Below are 19,106 nucleotides of genomic sequence, written 5' to 3'. Positions count from 1 at the left end.
TGGCTTGTTTACAACCACCTTACAAATGTGGACAGTGGCAGAGAGCCAGAAAATAGCTGAGATTGGTTCCCCTCTTTTCCCATGCATTCCAGCTGGTGCTGAGGAGATAAGCCACAGCTTTAGGTGATTAGCTTCAACCAACGAGAAGAAACACCGTCTTAATGTAAAAAAAAAAAAAAAAAAAAAAAAAAAAAAAGATAAAACATATTATTTCCTCTAGTGATTTACATCTTTTGATATCTTTTGTTTACACGGGGCATAAACACTGAAGTTCAGATGTGGTAAAATTCTCTCTTAAACAGTACAGACTGCACTAATGATGCTGGAGGCGAAGCTTGTGTTCTCTACAGTAGATGGACATGGACTTAAATAGATTTATATATGTCAGTCTTGTGGCCAGCTCTCAGTGGATTCAGATTACTCTAAACTCCAGTGACAATAAATCTTACAGCTTGGCCCACTGCATTTAAATATTTGACACAGTGAAGACTGATGATTGTCAGAAATAATTAAATTAACTCTTACTGACTTAATTTATTAAAGATTATTTAGAAGGAGCTCGACATTGTCAGCCCTTTGAAATGATTTCTTCCCAAGGAAACAGCCCGCTGAGTGTGTCCTTGTAAAAACATGACACACTGAATAGCTCTGGAGAAAAGTGACTTCTCTGTTGATGTGAAAACCCATTCTCACTATGGGACAGCTGTCTGTGTACCCTGCCCCAGCCCTAGCCCTGGCTTTCTCAAGCAAACAGGAAGGTTTTAGTGGCTTAAAAACATTGCTGCGATTTGTTTAAAATAGCAATAAAAGAGGGGATTCGATTAGTGTGGACAATGTGCTTTGGGAGGTAAAATCTAATTAAGATCAAGAAGATTGAGGCCATGGAAACAGTTTTGTCAGCCGTGTTCTCAGACATGCCAATCATGTGACAGGGATCATATAGAATAACAGCTACATTGGACATACAAGACACATTGGTTCACACACAGCTGGTCTTTCTGCCTGCTTGGCCCTGCATGCCACCGTCATGATGGAAGCACTATATACACATATGAGCTAAATGCCATAAGGCATGCACATCATGCAGCACTTTGACTTTGACTGTCCTCCATACATACCTGGCAGATAGCGAGGAAAGATGTGTGAACGTCAGCTTGTCAACTCAAAGCTGTTAAACAGCACGTCAAGGTAAGGTGTTAGGTTTGAAGGGACAGGATATTAAAAGTTGGCAAGAAAGGACTTTCATTATTGGAGCTGTAAAATGTGACAGTAAGTTGTAATTCTTGTAATTCTGCTAAATTACAAGGATCAAACTTCTGCAAAAGCTATGCAGATGAACAGTAGTAGCTCTCACCAGAATCTCCTGTCATGTTTCTTTGTTGCCTGAATGCTGCAAGCTCTAGACAGCTTGTCATTTCTTGTGCCAACAAACAAATGGTGGATTCATTTTGAAAACAATACACCACCCTAGAGCAGCTTTGTCTTAAAGGAATACTTCGACGTTTTGGTCAAAATACCTTTTTAACAACTTACCTACACTGAGACAAGATGTTTGACATCATATTACAAATACACACTGTGCAAATACGACAGCTTTGAAGTTGCTGGCAGATTTTTTTTTTTTTCCACTGACAAAGCTACGCTAATGACTCCCATAGATTTTAAGTCTTTATGCTAAGTTAACACAAAATTCTATGAGCTAAACCACTGGACGTACAGAGGTGAAAATGGTGTTAAACATCCGGGTAAGTTGAAGAAGGGTGTTTTGCCCAAAATGAGTAATCCATCAAAAGATAGAGAATAATGAAACTTTCCAGGTGGGGGTAACTAGAATTACAGAAGCAGTGACACTTTCAATCCAAATTCATTCATTCAGTTGTTTAGTGAAGAATTATTGTAGAATTTCCCAAGTGACTGAAAGGTATATGGATTGTGTTTCCATTTATGTCCCCAGCATATGTGGATTCACCTTATCCTTTCGCTGAGCCCTCCTCATGGCTTATAATATTTGTCACACTTAGGGAATACTGATTTCTAGGATTTCTGGCCCATGGAGAACTCCTGCTGAAACTAGATAAATCATGCACATACAGTGGAAGGGGCCTAGCTGCCATAAGGCCCTCTAAGCTAGTTAAAAATGTAAAGCCTCTCTGACAGACAGACAGATACAAGGCATGAGACCGGAGCATCAAAGCTATGCATGAAGAGCTGTGATTCTCTCCCCATGGGGACACATTAGCTTGTGTGAAAAGCGGTGCCATGTTTTTCATTGCTCGCAAATTTCCTGTTTTCTTCATCATGTTCATGCTTCTCTCGCTTCCTTTTTTCATGGACAGTGAAGGCGATGTTGCCATTAGTGTTTCCTCACTCCTCTGTAGTTTTGTCTCTGATCAGTCACATGACGGGAACAGGAAAAGAGGAACGTCGTATAAACAAATAAAGCCTTTCTGAGGTCTCCGTTTAGCAGAGAGGATGCGATGTGGGAGCCGTTCAAAAAGGCACACAAAGGTTTTTCCACAAATGTTGCAATTGAGATAATGACATGTTAGCAGAAATCATAAAATCATAGTATCAAAGCTCTTCCCTTCGAACTGTTCTCGCTGGGTGAATTGATCAGATGTCAGATGACTCATTTAAATTCATCCATAAATGAAACTGTCTCTTGCCTGTACGCTCATGGTTTTGCTACTATGTCGAGTCAAACTTTACTGTCCCACCAGAGGAAACTTAGTTGAAGCCAGGTGCATATTCAACATAAAAATTAATGTCACATGATCACATAATGCAACAACTCTACACAGATTACACTACAAATGCAAATGTGCCAGAAAAACACGACTGAATGCCAAATACTTAAAGTGCTTAGGTATACGAATCAAATGTGCAAATTCAGGCTACTTTTTGCAAATAAAAGAGACTTTGCATCTTTTTGTCCTCTGAACAGGAACTTTGTATCTATGGCCTGGAGATAGGAGCTCAAACCTTAAGACCTGCCTATAGTAAAGGTCAGCTTTACTGGCTGCTGTTTATGCTGACTGGAGTCACAGAATGGCAACAAAATTGAATGGGAGTAATTTCCCCTGCCTTCCGTACTTATTTGGTATTCAGATATCTATCTCATCAGTGCATTTAGATAAAATTCATTTGTAAAGGGCCAAATGCACCTTGACATGAGACAGCTGACCTTTTATCTGGAGCTGAATTACACTTTTAGCCGGAGGTTTCTATAGTTACTGTATGTAGGTGACAACACAGCCACACAGTTATTTCAGTGACACAGTGACTGGCGAAGGGCCAAGGCTGTGGTACTCTGAAATAGCCCTGAATGTCCGGCTCGGGATGGGAGGCCAGCCAGGGCACCGAGCAGACCTGCTCTCTGGGATGTGGAGTCAGCCAGCTACAGGCAATATATTCACTCTCTCTCTCTCTCTCCCTCCCACCTCACCCGCCCTCTCTCTTTTTCTGAAAGAAATAAAGTCCACTTCCTCTGTCATCTGGACACAAGGCCACACCAAGCCAGGCGACGGGCTGACTGGCAGACTGACTTTGATTTCATTGTTACTATGGAGGAGGATGACATCCACTATGTCCCTGTCCTCTGCATTATTGGGAGTGAGGCCTTTCCAACATCCTGCCAGAAGAGGGGTGCAAATTAAGGATGCAGTGGTGGGCCATCTGGCCTGGTTTCCTATGTTTAAAACCCCTGTCCCTGACTAAATCTTCCTGTACCTGCCTCAAAGGCACACCGGACACCTCAAGCCCTTCCTCTGTGGCAATTCATTTTCACATGTCATCATTTTTATCATTGAGCAATGATTTCCCATGCTGGGAAGAGAATGAGAAAAAAAAATTCTGGAAACTGCTTTATGGGTAGGGCTCTGGATGCCAGATTGTTCTATTGCAAACTATGACATTCCTGTTGGGAAACATCTAAAATATTTACGTGCCTTTGAGTACCAGCAAGTGCTGAGGATTAGTTCTAGCTAGGCCTGCTGTGATGTGTTGGACACTCCTAAAGGACATGCTGTGAGTGTTTTGAGGCCAAACTTTGAGGAGCCCCATTATGGTGCTTGTTACCTAATTGGAGGAGATTCGGGTCATAAACAAATCTCTGCTGCTGCGTCAGATGTGTCAGAGAGTTAAATCAACGCTGCAGCTCAAGTTGCTGTGGAAAACAAGGCCAAAGGCGGGAATGAGCTGGGTCAGTGAATCGGTGCTGAATGCCTGAGGGTGGGGGTGGACTGGCAGTTTCCTTAGATTTTGCCAGTGCTCTCTTTCCCATGAACCTCAAGTGACCTCCATTGACAACGCAAGAGGTATCACTGACGGATGAAACCCTACACTCACTGTCCAATCGCAACCACACTCACACAGTTGCCTCGGTGCGAGCCACCATTTGAGCGTAATGGCAGTGGTGGCACCTGTTAAACCGATAAGTGCTCTAAATAATGCTTGTTCCTAAGCAACGCAAGCACTTTGGAGTGTTGTGATATCCGTGTAGCAGCAACCGTGCCCCAGGATTCAGTTTCTGTCTTTGAAAAGTATGTGGCGTGATCAGGCAATAAAGGCAACAGACGCCACAGAGCAATTTTCCTCCAATATCTGGCAGAGGTACTTAGAGTAGATGGCTATTCCCGGGCCATTGCAGGTGCTGAATCTCGTGAAATTAGTATCAAACGGAGTGATGGAGAGAATCTGTAAAGTGCTCCCTAAGTCAACACCCTGGTAGACATTTGTGTCCTGGAGTATCTGTGTCTGAGCCTGAAATCGTGTCATTATTGTAAACTCCAACTGGCCAAAATCTACATCTTTAACTCCCTCATTTGTTGGGAAAACCATGTCCCTGTCATTCAATTCCTAATGGGACCTGCTCATCCATGATTTATCTTAAACTAAAAAAAAAAAAATATGCACGGAGGAGTCCTCGCCATCGTGTTTGTGCATTGCTCTCTCCATCAATTAAATGCAACGCTGACAAATAATTTAATTTATCTCCTGGGGACAAGCACTCACACACTCGTGCTAAAAGCCTGCTCTTAGCTCTTCATGGCTTCATTAATGCGTTTTATGTTCAGGAACTCCTGCCGTGCATGAAGCATCATTAAAATTAATCACTGCTTTTCTTTTGCCCTGCACCGATACAACTGCAATATGAAACTGTGTTGTGTGAATGCGAGGAAAGGACAGTGAGAGAAAAGCCGTCAACAGATTTGACTTCTGTGTAGTAATTACATAGTTCAGGAGAGTGTTTAGGAGAGAAACCTCATTTTGCAAAAAACAAACAAAAAAAAAAGTCAAAAGTTTTAAACTTGTTGGATAATTCTTCATCTTCATCTATAATGCCCATTCAACATCATCACTTTTTTGAATGATGCTGAACAGACACTTTTTCCACGTGTTAATCACATTCTGCTCGTAAATCGTTCTTTTACAGCCAACAGAGAGGCCATCAAACCTCTCAGACAATACCACCAGTGATCCAAATGAAGCTTTAAGACACCGTTGTATGATATAATGAGGGGCAATACGCTGTAATGAGGGACAATAAAACTGTTCAGTTACACAGAGCACCTAATTGTCCTGTGCGGTGGGTCAAATAATGATGGATGATTTAGAGAGACCTGTCATTATAAAACTGGGCACAGGAAGCAAAGAGGGGTCGGAAAAATAGCCAAAAAAAAAAAAAAAAAAAGCACACAGATGGTTTATATTAACTATCTAACACCAACTAGACACATATTTGGCGTTTGCTGTGGATTCCTAGTGTTGAAACAGCTTATCTCTCAGCCCTAGTCATACTCTGGGTGGTGGTGGGGCTGCGGAGAATGAGCTCCCAGCGCTGCATGACGAGTGTGTATACCCAGACGTCCAAACGCCCCAGGGGCCTTGCTACCCCATGCCTGTGATGAGTGAGGAGGCACTGGACTCCTTATTTATTTGGATTTTATTGCAGAGAGCTTCCCACACGGAATAGCGGCATTCCTCTGTGCTCCGAGCCGCTCCCCAACTGATAGAACAAGATATTCAAGGACAGACGCTGAGGCTCTGAGACAGTCCTCTCCTAGGAGTCCTGAGGTTGAATCCTGAGATCAGCGCTGAGAATAGGGGGCTATTGTTGGCTAAAACAACTCGACCTCTATAGTGGATGACTAGAATAATACCCAGAGTTGAGAGTCAGATTTCTGGGATGATCTGATCAAGCAGAGGTATGCGTACAGAAAACACTCTGTAAAAGCAATATCAACACTATGTGCCCAAGACGCGGAGTAATCCAGAGCTCATTCTGCTCTAGAGCTCAGTATTAGATAAAAAATGCACTGCTTTCAGATGGTTTTCTGACTGCAAGGGCACTTCTATTACAGCCAATCATGAGGCAATACCCGAAAAAGCGGATAAAAATGTAGGTGGATCAATCAGTGAGTCACAACATAATTATATTTCAGTTTCAATGTCAATAGTAGCTTAAACTAGTGTCATTGTCTTTTTTTAATATAGGAGGAATTCTGTTGCTAGGTAATAAATGCGTAACAGTCATAACTCGAGCCCAGAGACGTGAGAGGAAGACGGTAGCAAATTGGCTTGGGGTGAAATCTTAAAGCTCCATAAAAGCAGCTGATGTGTAAATTATATCCTCCCTAAATGCCAGTCACTTGTAGGCTGGCAGGTCTGCATTCTTCTGCAATCTCCCAGTGCCCCTGTGCTGTCCTCTGATCATAATGGGACTCTGAAGCGGGAAGTGAATTCTAACCAAGCTAATACTGACATGCCTGAATCAGAGACCACAAAGTAAGCTCCTGAAATCCTGCGCCTGTCTTCTTACTGTCAAATTTGTACTTGTTTTCAAACAAAGTTTGGGGTTAAGGTTAAGAACACACGTCAAACTAAAAGGGCAATCGAACAATTTCAGAACACACTGCATTTGCTGATGAAAGAACACATATTTGATCCTCTGAAGGAGGCAGAAAAAAAGCTTCTTCTTTTTTTTTTTTTTTTTAAAGAGTTCACACAAGACACACAAAGAACCTGACTGACATTAAGGTCTTTGCTTTAGTCTTTGGCATGTACACTCTACTGTCAAAATATACTTCGCTCTGGATTCATGGGGGAAATACTCATTCACATACGCCCATTGAAACCAACGTTACAAGTCATAATTGACTGATAGCAGCACACATGGATTCATAATTCAAAGTTTAAGTACAATTTGATTTGACGTGGTGGACAGATAGCTGCAAACACTTGAATCAATGAGGCAGAATATTGCTTCTTTGTTCCCCTCTGGCTTTCAGACTCACCAGGTATAAGAATATTACTGCCAACGGTGAGTCTTGATTTGATTTTTTTTTTTCTACCATTCAGTATGAGTTGCTGTAGTTCACTGACCAACACATCTGATAAAGAAAGTCTGTTGATTCAACTAGACGTTTGAGTATTTTATACTATGCAACACTGTGATTGATTTTTAAGCCTTGACAGCGCTGTAGTTTATAATGCGGTGTGGCTGAATGAGACAGACACTAAAATAACCCCATTGTGTGTTTCTTCCGAGTCTATATGTTGTATATTTCTCAAAACTCTGGTATAGCAAGATACTTGAAGGGACATAGTCAGATGAAAGAAGATAGGGAAAAAAATGTATGGAGAATTACAGACTCAATTTTTGCCAAATACCCCTGATCAAACAATATATATTCTCCCATCATCACTGGGTGCTGTTAATGTTTAATGTGACCAGGGGGCTTTTTACGAAGCCAAGAAGGAATAAAGAGAGAGTGGCGCCCACTAACTTGGGTTTAGAGACGCCGTTATGTCCTGTTGAGAACAAGGCTGCTCTTTATCTGTTTCTCAAATGTGACCAACACAAGACAGCTTCAGTGATACGTGTGGAAAGGAATATGAGCAATCCAGGGTGGAGTTAGGATTTGGGTAGCCATATGGCAACTGGCCCTCACAAAAGCATTCCCTGATCTTTATGAACAGCTGCTCAACAGCAATCATTCACTGTCTTATGCATCCTTTTGACAAGAAAAACAAATATCTCTGCCTAAAAACTGCACATCTGTACACATGGGGCAAAACCACAAACAACTTGAGTCATATCCCATTAGCCCACAGGAAGTCACTGGTTTACTGTCTTTGATCAAAAATAATAATAATAATAAAATAATTATAATAATATAAAAATAAATTTCTCTAACAAAGCATGTAGGCTGCACTGTAAACAGGTGAATTGCAATGAGTTAAAGGCTCGTATTCAGACTTAGAATGTTTTTTTTTTCTCTCAGAACTGAAATATAAAATAAAATAGAATTGCCAATGTAGAGAGATAAATCATCTTGTTTACAACATAGTTTCAATTGTCTCAGGAAATCCCTTGTAAATGGGCAGATTACTCAACTAACACCTCACTGAAATAATTCAAGGCCACTCTTGAAACATGAAGATTTGTGTTGGAATCAAGTGCATTTATCTCACCTTAGCAACAGATGTTTTCACTTGATTTTGCGAAAATAAAGGTTTTGAGACTCAAGCGTTGCTGTGGTGGATATTTCTGCAGCGTGTACAGTGAAAATATTGGAGCAACCCCTGCAGCAGCGTCCTGTGAGCCACTCAGAGGTCAAACCCATGTCAGTCTTGTCCAGATATGTCAGCCCCCCTCCCCTCTATACCTTCAAAATGTGACCTACATACCCTGTGACAGTGAGGAGACATCATCCTGTGAATTCAACACAACCAGAATCTGTTTTTTCCTCCCGATTTTGCATCATCAATCAGCCTCAGTTACATCTTTATCAGTCACAACAACTGCATGCCTCCCCCTAGTGCCTATCTGCGTGCTGAGAGATTCCCACTAGGCGTCCCATTAATTCAGTCCTCCTCTTGCATGGAGCAAACTTTTCATGATTCGTGAGAGATCGGCAGTGCGTTTCGAGTACTGCCGCGCTCATATCACGAAAGAAAATTTAAAGTGTGCACTGTCAGGTCAACATAGAAATGATTTAAAGCAAAGGGTTAAGCAGAAAAAATAAATCTATAGTCTGACAGGGCAGAAAACAGTGTAGATATTCTGAAATTATAGAAGATGGGAGGAAATTGTGCACTGCAAAAATGAACGTAGCATTCTAAATAGGTTTAACACAGAAGAATTAATTCATGATGTAGTATACCTGGTTTAGACAGACTATAGTCTAACAATTATAACTTTATAGGCCCGTCAAAATTAAGCTCTATTCAATTCACCTCATGCCTATTAAATAGGTATAATAACCGCCGACAGGCAGTGTTGTTAGCAGTAGCTGTTCAAAAAAACTTTTGCGCTCCAAACTCAGAGTCTCCTCACCTGAGGCATATGCGATTCCAATCCAAATCCGACAGACAAACGTAAAATCTGTCTTCATTTCCAGATCTCCGGTCCAGTCCAGAGGCTTAGGCGGCAGTTTCATCAAACTTGTTAGTGTAAATGGTGGTGATCAGTGCAGACAGGAGATGGGTAGGAGACCGGGGCAAGGGGGAAAAGTAAAGTCCGTGAGTCGGAAAAGTCAGGTGAACCTCAGCCAAGCGATGCCTGCACTCTGCGGAGAGGATATGCGAGATCCGAAATGCGCAGGAAAAGAAGAGCGGCTTTTGTTTTTCCTGTCAAAAGGATGCATAAGGCACTGAATGGGATTTACAATGATTTCCCTTTCCCTTGCTCGTGACTGGAGCGCGCGCACACCCACCCCATCCAGTTCATAAAATAAGCTCCAGCTGAACTGGAGGGGAGCGGGGTCGGGTCGGGAAGGTTGGGGGTGGGCATGGAGGGGGTCGCCCCAACACCCATGACAAATTTCCTTCCTGGTATAAAGATTTAACGCCTTTCATCCCTTGTGAAAAAAAGAGCTGTAGTGGGCTAATCCTGTAATAAGCTGCATTTCAGAGGTGGAAAAAATGCTATAAAGTAGCCTGTGATCAGTGAATATATTGGTTCATTTGTTTTAATCTGATTTTCATTTCACAGATTGTTCATCTAATGTGCATTTTCTCAACCTTTTCTCCAATAACTCACCAGGTAGTCTTAAAGGCACCATGAAACATTCCTAAAATGTTGTGGGATATTCCCCTTTCCAAAAAATAACTTAAACCCTGTAGCCAAACATTTAGGGCGAAATTCAATAAAAACATCACATAAAAGCTCTAAATCTCTATATGATGGTTATTGCGATACCACAGGAGATAGACAATTACAGTAAGATTAGTGCAAACTCATTGGAGTCCAAGGATACACACCTATCCCCTATAGGAACATAGTGTGCACATTATCCTGTGATTTCTCGTCTGGACAGCTTTCTTTAATGCATTAAAAATGACCCTTTTGATTATCCTGTGGTGCAAATCCTGACACAGTAATTTACCCGCAATTTCATGTACTCAGGTCAAATGTCTGACATTAATTTCAGGGGGAAATGTGAAAAGCCCTCTTTTTATATATATAAGTCCTTGTGGGTGTTGAGCAGCCCAGCTGAGGTGTCACCTCTGCTCAGCCCACATGTCTGGAGAAACACCCAGGGACCGGCGCACTGTTAACAATCTGTAATTACCTTTGTGAAGGGTCAGATGTGCCTCCAATGAAACTGGACTGACTTCAGCTGGCCTTATCTGAGCCCTGTTAACCCACCAAACACACACACACACACACACACACACCCTCCTGTGGGACTTCAGAGAGTGTGAATGAGGGCCATGTACTAAGTGCATGATCTCCTCTGACATGTCCATGTGTGCTGCTATCAGTCATGATTTATTTTACAGGGAGGGATTTTGGTAATTGAAAACCCATGTACTAAACACACACAGAGACAAAAAAGTCAAAGTCAGTTCACACACACACACACACACACACACACACACACACACACACACACACACACACACACACACACACACAAACACATCCTTGTTTCCTTGTTTCATGTGCCTCCAGCTCTGAGGTCCAGTCAAACCTCTTATGTGGCCACAAAAGAACCTGATGACCAGCATGTTCTTTCAAGCTAGCACAATCAATTCCGTAAGAGCTGTGCTTTTCTGCACCATGAGGGTGCAGACACATTGATTACATACTACACCTTACATCAATAATAAAACCTGACTGACCCCACTCTCACTGCTCCTTTGCCTGCTTCTTCCAAGCCGAGATTTCCATGCTGTTGATTACTGGCTCATTCATCAAACATTTTTTGTCAGTCAGCAGCTGTCAATAAAACATATGAGAAAACACACTTTGTACCCAAATTAGTGTATTGACAATCTCAGTGATTGGGGGAAAAAATGTGGATTGAATTGAGCCAGAGAACTTAGATAACATTACGATTGTGTGGAATAACACGGAGTCAAAGGATCATTTCGTGTTATTGTGGGCACACATTTCCCCAGATCCCTTGTGGCAATCCACCTCTGTGACCCTGTAACACAATGTTGTGATTGAATGGTTGTAATTAAAATGTTCCCCTGGTTTTACCCCCAAAGCGCCCTTGGCTTTAGAGGAAAACAAACACACTAAATCGTGTTGCTAGTCTAGCACAGCTTTGTCCGGGGAGTTGCCAAATCCCACTACGAATATAATACAGATAATGTCATGAACGTATGAAAACACTTCAGTGGTTAATACAACAATAAACTGCACACTTAAGCACCACCATTCAAACAACAATGATAATAAACAATACACTTTATGCAGGATAACATGATCATCCCTGCTGCGTCAGATGAAAGGTTTTAGTTTATAATCCTGCTAGCTCCTGAGGGAGAACTAAGGATTCAAGGACCCGTCCTTGAAGTGCCAGCACTCCATCCGGCCCATCCTCAGGTCAGGAAACACATTACGGATTCACAGCTACTATCATAGGAAGGATATGGAGCGTGCATGCAACCCACTCACTCACTGAAGTTCATGTGCGTAGTCCCATCCACTGCCCTGCAGTCTGAGAGCCTACTTTGATGTGGCTGACAGCTTGGGAGCCATTGTTGAAGAGGGGTTTTTTTTTTGTTTTGTTTTGTTTTGATTGTGGCGGGCACAACTTGAATTCAATCCACTGCAACAAATGCGGACATTATCTGAGTGGAGTACAATTGGGCTAAATTACTCTCGCAGCTTGGAGAAAATGCTACCTGGAGTTTGAATTCATCCATTTATCTGCCAAAGGATCTAAGGATCCGTAATGAGCAAAACACAGATGAGATCGCATCGATTTTCACTTTAGATGTCTACCACCGTCGTAACAGAAATACCCCACTTTCATGTCTACAAAGCCATAAAGCTTAAAGGCTCTCTCCAGCTTAGGAGATTCAGTCTACCCTTCCATTCAGAGCAAGCTGCTGAAGTGTGCGGTAAATGCACCCATTTGATGTATAGCTGCTCCACAGGAAAAGCATGGGTCCCACTCTGTTGCTGTTCATTGTGCCACTCTCCAATCAGCAAGAGGAGGCAGAAGTATCCTGCTCGGCATGCCCCTGAGGCCCGTCAAGCAGCCGGGAGGCATCCCCACTGTCATGCTGTTTATTTGACCTTTCACCTGCGAGAAGGAAACAGGACGTCAGTGCTCTTGTGTTTGTGAAGATAACTGAGGTCCAGCCTATCCTTGCAGTTTAAGTGTCAGAGACAGCTGATGCATTCAAAAGTTCCTCTCCAGGTGTGGGAAAGCCAGCTCCAACCGTTGTCTAGAGCCTTGCTAAATGGCTCCCATTAACAACAGCAATACAAATGTTTGGTGCTTGGCTTTGATGATGCTCAATAGTACCCTTGATCATTTCAAGTAGATGCGGAAGAGTGCAGCATTGCAGCTCCAGGAACAGAATCAAAGACAAAATGTTTAATTAAGAAAGAAAGAGTGATTTGGTTTATTATTTGCATAAACATGTTTACAAATATTTGGCTTTTATAATGAATGAATGAATGACTTACTCTTTTATGACAGTGATGTAAAATGTATTCCACATGTATGTCTACAAAGAATAACATTTTCATACTTTTTTAACCCTAACCCTATGACAACAATGAAATTGATAGATCATTTAAGCATGAAGAACAAAGACTTGGTATGTTTGTGAAAAATAAACAGGAATTGTTGATTGATCAAGCACTCTATATGTTGAAGGCATAATAGTGAAAAAAAAAACAGTGATGTTACAAGTTTGCATACACTGAACTGAAACACAACATAATATAAAATACTTGGGGTTACATTTATACTTGTATAACATCTCATGACAATGTGCGCTGAAGGCACGGCTGTTTCATGCTGATTGAACTCAACGGTGCAAAGTGTTGAGGCTTCAAGCGATATATTCTTCCATAATAAGTTCAGTTTTAAAAATACCCATATTTTATGTGGTGAATGAAAGGCTGTTTTACTTGAGCTTATACCTCAGGCTATCATTTGAAAGGTCTATCATCTAGATCTATTATTGAGATATTTGGTGGAATAGTGTTATTCCAGTGAATATGAAAATATAATCTGATACATCCAAAAGCCAGAAAAACCCATAGTTGGTTCAACAGTGTTTAAATGTTTTTACTAAAATGTACCCGTTGCATTTTCACATAATGCAAATTCTGAGTATCAGCCACTTCAGGACACCATATCACAGTACAATAGAGATTATTTTTCCATTTTCCAGAAAAAAAAAACTGATACTACAAAGCTAAGCATAACATTTAATATAACAGTGATTTCTGTAGCTTTTTAAGGTATTCAGAGTTCAAGAAGGGTACAGCAATGACCAGTCCCTAAAAACGCAGTAACCAAATATTTTAACAGAATAAGACACCAAGCAACGATCTGAATTTTTAACCTCATCTAGGCAAGAATAATATTGGACCCTAACGCCAACAATAGCAGTACTGTCCTTCAATGGCTTGTCGATAAAACTCTTTGGTCAAACAGAACTTGGACAGCATTTGGCTTTTATTGACTGCAGCCGTGTCAGCCAGACAAAACGGCAGTAGGGTAATGAATGAGCTGGATCGGCTGAGGTCTCTGACTGGTGTCACTAATGCAAGGGCTGAAAAAGGGGAAAACTTTGCCCCTAGGCCCACTGGCAAACGAGTACAGTAGACTCATGTCGTCGGCGTTGTAGAAGGACACTCTCCTCTCCTCACAGTCCAGGAAAACCCCAATCCTCTGGGGGCAAGAACCAAGCTGCAGCCTGGTCCAGGGCTGGGTGCCGGCTGAGTACTCGTTCCCATTACGCAGCCGTAAGGTCCAGTAGCCGCTCTCAGGGCTCAGCTTGATTCGTGTATGCCTGTCCACTCCCTCCAATGCCACTCCCAGGTCCCACTTCGGTTTGGAGCCCACCGCTATTTCCCAGTAGTGTCGGCCTGACTGGAAACCCTGGGCGGCCAGAATGTTGACACACTGGAGGAAGCGCTTGGGGTGGGGCTTGTACGAGGTCATGCTGTCATATTCGACTGCCACGGTTTTGTCCCTGGAGACGGAAATGCTTGGGTGCGCTGTGTCAACATCAAAAGTTAATGGGGCAAGACCTTTGGGATGACACAACACATGAAATGACAACAATTTATCAGCTAAAATTCAACATGTCACATTTAAGAAGTGAGAATTATGTAACTTCAGCCAACAAATTACACAGTTATTCTATATGTTTTGGCAGATGCATCTATGCAGTCCTCACTTTAATCAACCCTCTGCAAGTTTGTACGGTGCACCGTTAAATTGAAATGATCTGTCTCTGGGGTAATGGATCGTGTAATTATTGCCAAGCTACCAATGTTTGCAAATCCTGTACATCATAAGTCTAGTTATCACTTGTAATGGAGCACATCTGTGGGGTATTACCTGGCTTTAAAGACTTGAACATCTTTCTCCATGTGATGTACTGTAAGGGGGCTATGTATTTGCTGTTGAAAGCATTTATATCGAGCTCTGGTGGCGTATCAACTCGTACACACGGTCTGCTGAAAAAGCAAACACACATTTAGTCACACATGGGTCACTTATTGTCAGCACAAATAATACCACCTGGACAAAAATGGAAATGGAAATCAAATAAGCATGTGTCAGGTTTAAAAAAGCCAAAGGAGACGATCAATCCCGGAAAATAAACACTTACCTTAGCTGTGGGAGCTAGAGAGAGGAAAATGAAAAAGAAATCACTTCAGAGACTGTTCTTTCACTGTGATGCAAAAGTCACTAGTCAAGTTAGATGACACTTAAGGTTTCTATTATGTGACAGATGTGATTACCACATTCTAACCTTGGCATCAGACTATAAGTGATGCTTGAAAGTATAAGAAAATTCTGAAAAACTTGGAAAGCCACCTTTTTTACAGCTAAGACTAACTATGAAGAGAATCTGTCACTCACCTCGACCAAAACACCGTTATCAGTGGCAATGCTGGCCTGCTGGAGGACTTTCATATTCTGTTCCAGCTCCTTCACAGCCTCCTTACTGGCCTCCAGGTGGCGCTGGAGCTGCTCCAGCACCTCCTCCTGCTCCTTCCTTAGCTGCTCCAGCACGCAAGCCTCCTCATCCTGCAGGAACTGCTGCAAAGCTCTGAATTCCCCTTGGACACGAGCCTGCAGCTCTGCTCCAACTCTCTGAGGCAGGGAGGATTGATAGGGTGCAGGACATAAGACAACTCAGAGCTTCAGGGGCTGGTTGCCCCAATTACACTGAAGTTAAAACATTAACGTAGCTGGAATGTAAGACACTGCTACATTCTCCTTTCCACATGACCAAATTCGTGAGCCACCGTAGCAGAACAAACATCAGTTACAATGTAGGGCTAAATATGTAACATTTACACACTTATATCACAGTAAAGCCATTGTAAATAAATGATACTTGGTGACAGACTACACATAATAATAGTATAAAGTATCTAACTGACCAGTCTACAATTTTAAACATGATCAGTGCATCTGTGATGATTGCAACTCTTATGGCAACACTTGAGTTACAAATTAGCTAGGAGCTCTTAAGTCCTTAATAAGTCTTCAAGTTATTCCTTCATGGAATAACTTGAGGATTTATGGCATAGCTGCTGCAGCCCAGGGCTAGGGTTAGGCATTTAAGCAACCAAACAGAAGAACATCATGTTGTATACACATCAAAGTACAGACTGTCACTACATCCGCAAACACCGCCTAATATGCACATAGACGCATTGCAAACAGAAATTAAAAGCGACATGTGCATTCTTATCTGTTAAATGGTGCCATCCCTTGGGATCACCAGAGCAGTGTACCTTTATGGCATCCATCTTCTCTTTGTCTTTGCGAATAAGATTGATGTACTCCTCCTTCTTTAGGCGATGGCTCTCCAAAGTATCTTTCAGTTGTTTCTGATAAGCATCATGAAAATTAAAACCACTGTGAGAAGAACAGCAGCAGCATAGGAAGACATATTCAAGAAAACCGCAAGCACGCCTTGTATTTGCATTCCTGGTGTGGACAGGTAATGTGTAACAAAACGTCTGATATACGTAATAAAATATCTCATGCAAAGTAGTATAAAAAAGGGAGAGGCCGTTGAACTTTGGTTAGAGTAATTCAAATGCGATACGTTTCAAGTAAAACAGCACTGAAACTGTTCAAACAACTGAACAAACACACTTCTGAACTGCAACAAAGGAAGCAACTGTGTTTGCTTTTTATAACTCAAAGCTCACTGGTCACCAAGAAGGAGGTGGAGACAAGGGAAGTAAACAGCCTGGTCTTTACTAACAGCTGGGAACAAAACTGTTTTTACTCACCTCTAGATCCTTGATGTAAGTGTCTGAGCTGCTGGCCCTAACTTTTTCCACCATGGCTACCACCAGGTAATTGGTCTGAAAATGTTTTGTGCTGAACACCCTGCGGCACTGTGGGCAAGTCACCGGCCCCTGGACTCCTCTCCAGTACCTGGAGATGCAGGCCTTGCAGAAGTGGTGCATGCAGGCCAGCATCACAGGCTCCCTGAACAGGTCACAGCATATGGCACAGGTCAGGTCCTCACGAAGGCTCCCCTGGGTGGAAGATGAAGCGGTGGTGGTGGCAGCAGCAGCAGCAGCAGCCATGGTGAAGGCAGTTTATATGCCAGCGCTGATGAAGTGAAAGCTGTCTGAGAGTACACAGAGAGAGGGAGAGACACAGATAAGCATTCTCTTTCTGAAGACAGTTTGCCCAGTGGCAGGGACTGTTCAGTCACCTGAAACAGCTGACACAACAGAACAACAACCTCCTACTATTCAAGAAATACCACCAGGTTGTTCATTACCTTACTCTGAATCCAAAGGGGTGGGTTATGAATCCGTTTGAAGTCTAACACTGATAACAAGTCGGAGCCAATTACTTGGTACTAGGTTGGGTGCTAGCAAGCAAACTCTAATGCCAAGTATAACCGCTAATAGGCTTGCCGCGAAGTCAAGTGATAGATCACGGGGCAGTGCTGCTTACTCGGTAAAATGTGACGTTTGGTCAGATTTTCGCTTTTGCTTATATGCTGCTTGAAGCGAGCCTCTTGGCGTAGCTAATGTTATGTAGTAGGCCAGCCTTTGAACGAGCAGTCTGAGCAACACAAAACTTACAGCCTACTTAAAACTGGGAAACTGACGACTATACGTCAGGCTTTTAAGAAACACTCTGGTGGACTTACGTTGTCTCTTGGCGGACTGTGTGGTCAAAAAAAAAAAAAAGAAAAACGACACTTAAAAGAAAGAAGTGTTTCACCCGCGCTCAGTTTCTGATCTTTCAGCTGCTGCTGTTGTGGCTGGGAACACAAGGTACCTTTCGTACTGCGCATGCGCCGACCACAGACGCGCCTTGGATTGGTCCGCACGTTATAAAACAAGCAGTGGGACATGAGTAATGTGGTTAGTTACTTTTCTCCTCCACAGCACTCAGTTCAAATTGCTATGTGGAGAAACTGGAATGAAAAGAGTAAAAGAAAAAAAGGCATATATCATTGATATTATAATTTGGTGGCCCCAGCCAGTGCAACAGCTCTTCATTATGATGAATCCGTTTTCATTTCATTCAGTATGTCTCACAATAAATGCAGAGTTTAATAGCATGCCTAACCTGTCTAGCTCCTGTGCTTTCTGGGACAAGGATATGTGGTCATAGCACTTGATCAGACATCCGGGATCAGTAGTCATCTAGAAATATCATAGAGCCAGATTACTGTTGTGCAGCCTTTAGCTCTAATGCATCCCCATATCCACTGACCAGGCAGCCGTGGAAAAAGTAAAGCACATGCCAGAAAAGATAATTGGAGTGTCCTCCGCCCTAATGTTTACCTAGGGAATCAAATTTGACGACTTCACAGGCTGCCTTTGCTTTTAAATCAATATTTTAATTACTAAAGTTTTAAGTGCTGTCAGCTGCATAAGAACTTATAGCACCTCCACCTGTCAAGATTAACCTTTGTGAGAGATGGAACTATGACGATGAAAACAAAGAATGAACAGGGGCATGGAGGGGATTTTCTCTGTTTGTTTTTCTGCTCTCTCTCTCTCTCTCTCTCTCTCTCTCTCTCTCTCTCTCTCTCTCTCTCTCCCTCACCCAGTCCCCATCTCCCTCTCTTTTCTACACATTCTCTCTCCCTCTCTCTTTCTTTCACAGACAGACACAAAAGAGAGACAGAGCAAACAACCTCGGTTTATGCATGGTGGGTTTTTTGCAGCTTTGCGACATGAGGACACCATGGTCTCTGATCATTGTCAGCTCAGATCAGTGACACCGGCGCTGTCAGAGAGGTTGGTGAGAAACAGCAATCAGATGGAGAGCTCTGAATATCGGATCCCCAACCATATGGAGGAGACTCCAAGCACTCCAGATCTCAAGCACTCCAGATCTCATGCACTCCAGATCTCAGTAATTACATAGAAGCAAAACTGAGCACAAAAAAGATGAATGACGTTGTACAGACTTCTTACAAAAGCAGTGGTTTAGCTGAAATGTGTGAATATGGGTCACAACATGAAGACCACCTGACTGTAAAACCTGTTCACCTCTAGGCTCATTTGTCCCAAGGAGAGAAATACAGTATGTGTAATGCATGTGGTAATTCAGGCTGAGAGAGGCTGCAACTGTCAACATGACTGCAGAATGACCTGGGCACAGGGAAGC

General features: G+C 42.4%; 2 protein-coding genes across 5 annotated transcripts in view; both read right to left on the bottom strand.

Moving 5' to 3' along the window:
* The window catches only part of flt4 (fms related receptor tyrosine kinase 4), a 41,567-nt gene extending 31,951 nt beyond the window's left edge, over positions 1–9,616 (bottom strand). Inside the window, exon 1 of the mRNA XM_030061534.1 lies at positions 9,341–9,616. Coding sequence (XP_029917394.1) covers positions 9,341–9,443 — 103 coding nt within the window. The 5' untranslated portion in view covers positions 9,444–9,616. The remainder of the gene's footprint in view (positions 1–9,340) is intronic.
* Positions 9,617–13,526: 3,910 nt separating this feature from the next.
* trim105 (tripartite motif containing 105) lies at positions 13,527–17,746 on the bottom strand. Of its 4 annotated transcripts, none has more exons than XM_030061535.1 (7): positions 17,632–17,746; positions 16,751–17,097; positions 16,244–16,339; positions 15,360–15,593; positions 15,106–15,119; positions 14,832–14,950; positions 13,527–14,518 (listed from the first exon to the last, which is right to left on the bottom strand). In XM_030061535.1, exons 2-7 carry the CDS (start codon positions 17,051–17,053, stop codon positions 13,959–13,961), a joined length of 1,326 nt encoding a protein of 441 aa, XP_029917395.1. In that variant the 5' UTR covers positions 17,054–17,097; positions 17,632–17,746; the 3' UTR covers positions 13,527–13,958. The 4 variants fall into 4 exon arrangements, with proteins under 4 accessions (XP_029917395.1, XP_029917398.1, XP_029917397.1 ...); XM_030061538.1 differs by having other exon boundaries at positions 14,832–14,947; XM_030061537.1 differs by having other exon boundaries at positions 16,751–17,093.
* Between the last annotated feature and the right edge of the window lie 1,360 nt (positions 17,747–19,106).

Source organism: Myripristis murdjan, chromosome 10 (genome assembly GCF_902150065.1).
Source record: "Myripristis murdjan chromosome 10, fMyrMur1.1, whole genome shotgun sequence".
NCBI lineage: Eukaryota > Metazoa > Chordata > Actinopteri > Holocentriformes > Holocentridae > Myripristis > Myripristis murdjan.
Note: the sequence above shows the minus strand (reverse complement) of the source record. Positions and strands in the feature narration are given on the sequence as shown.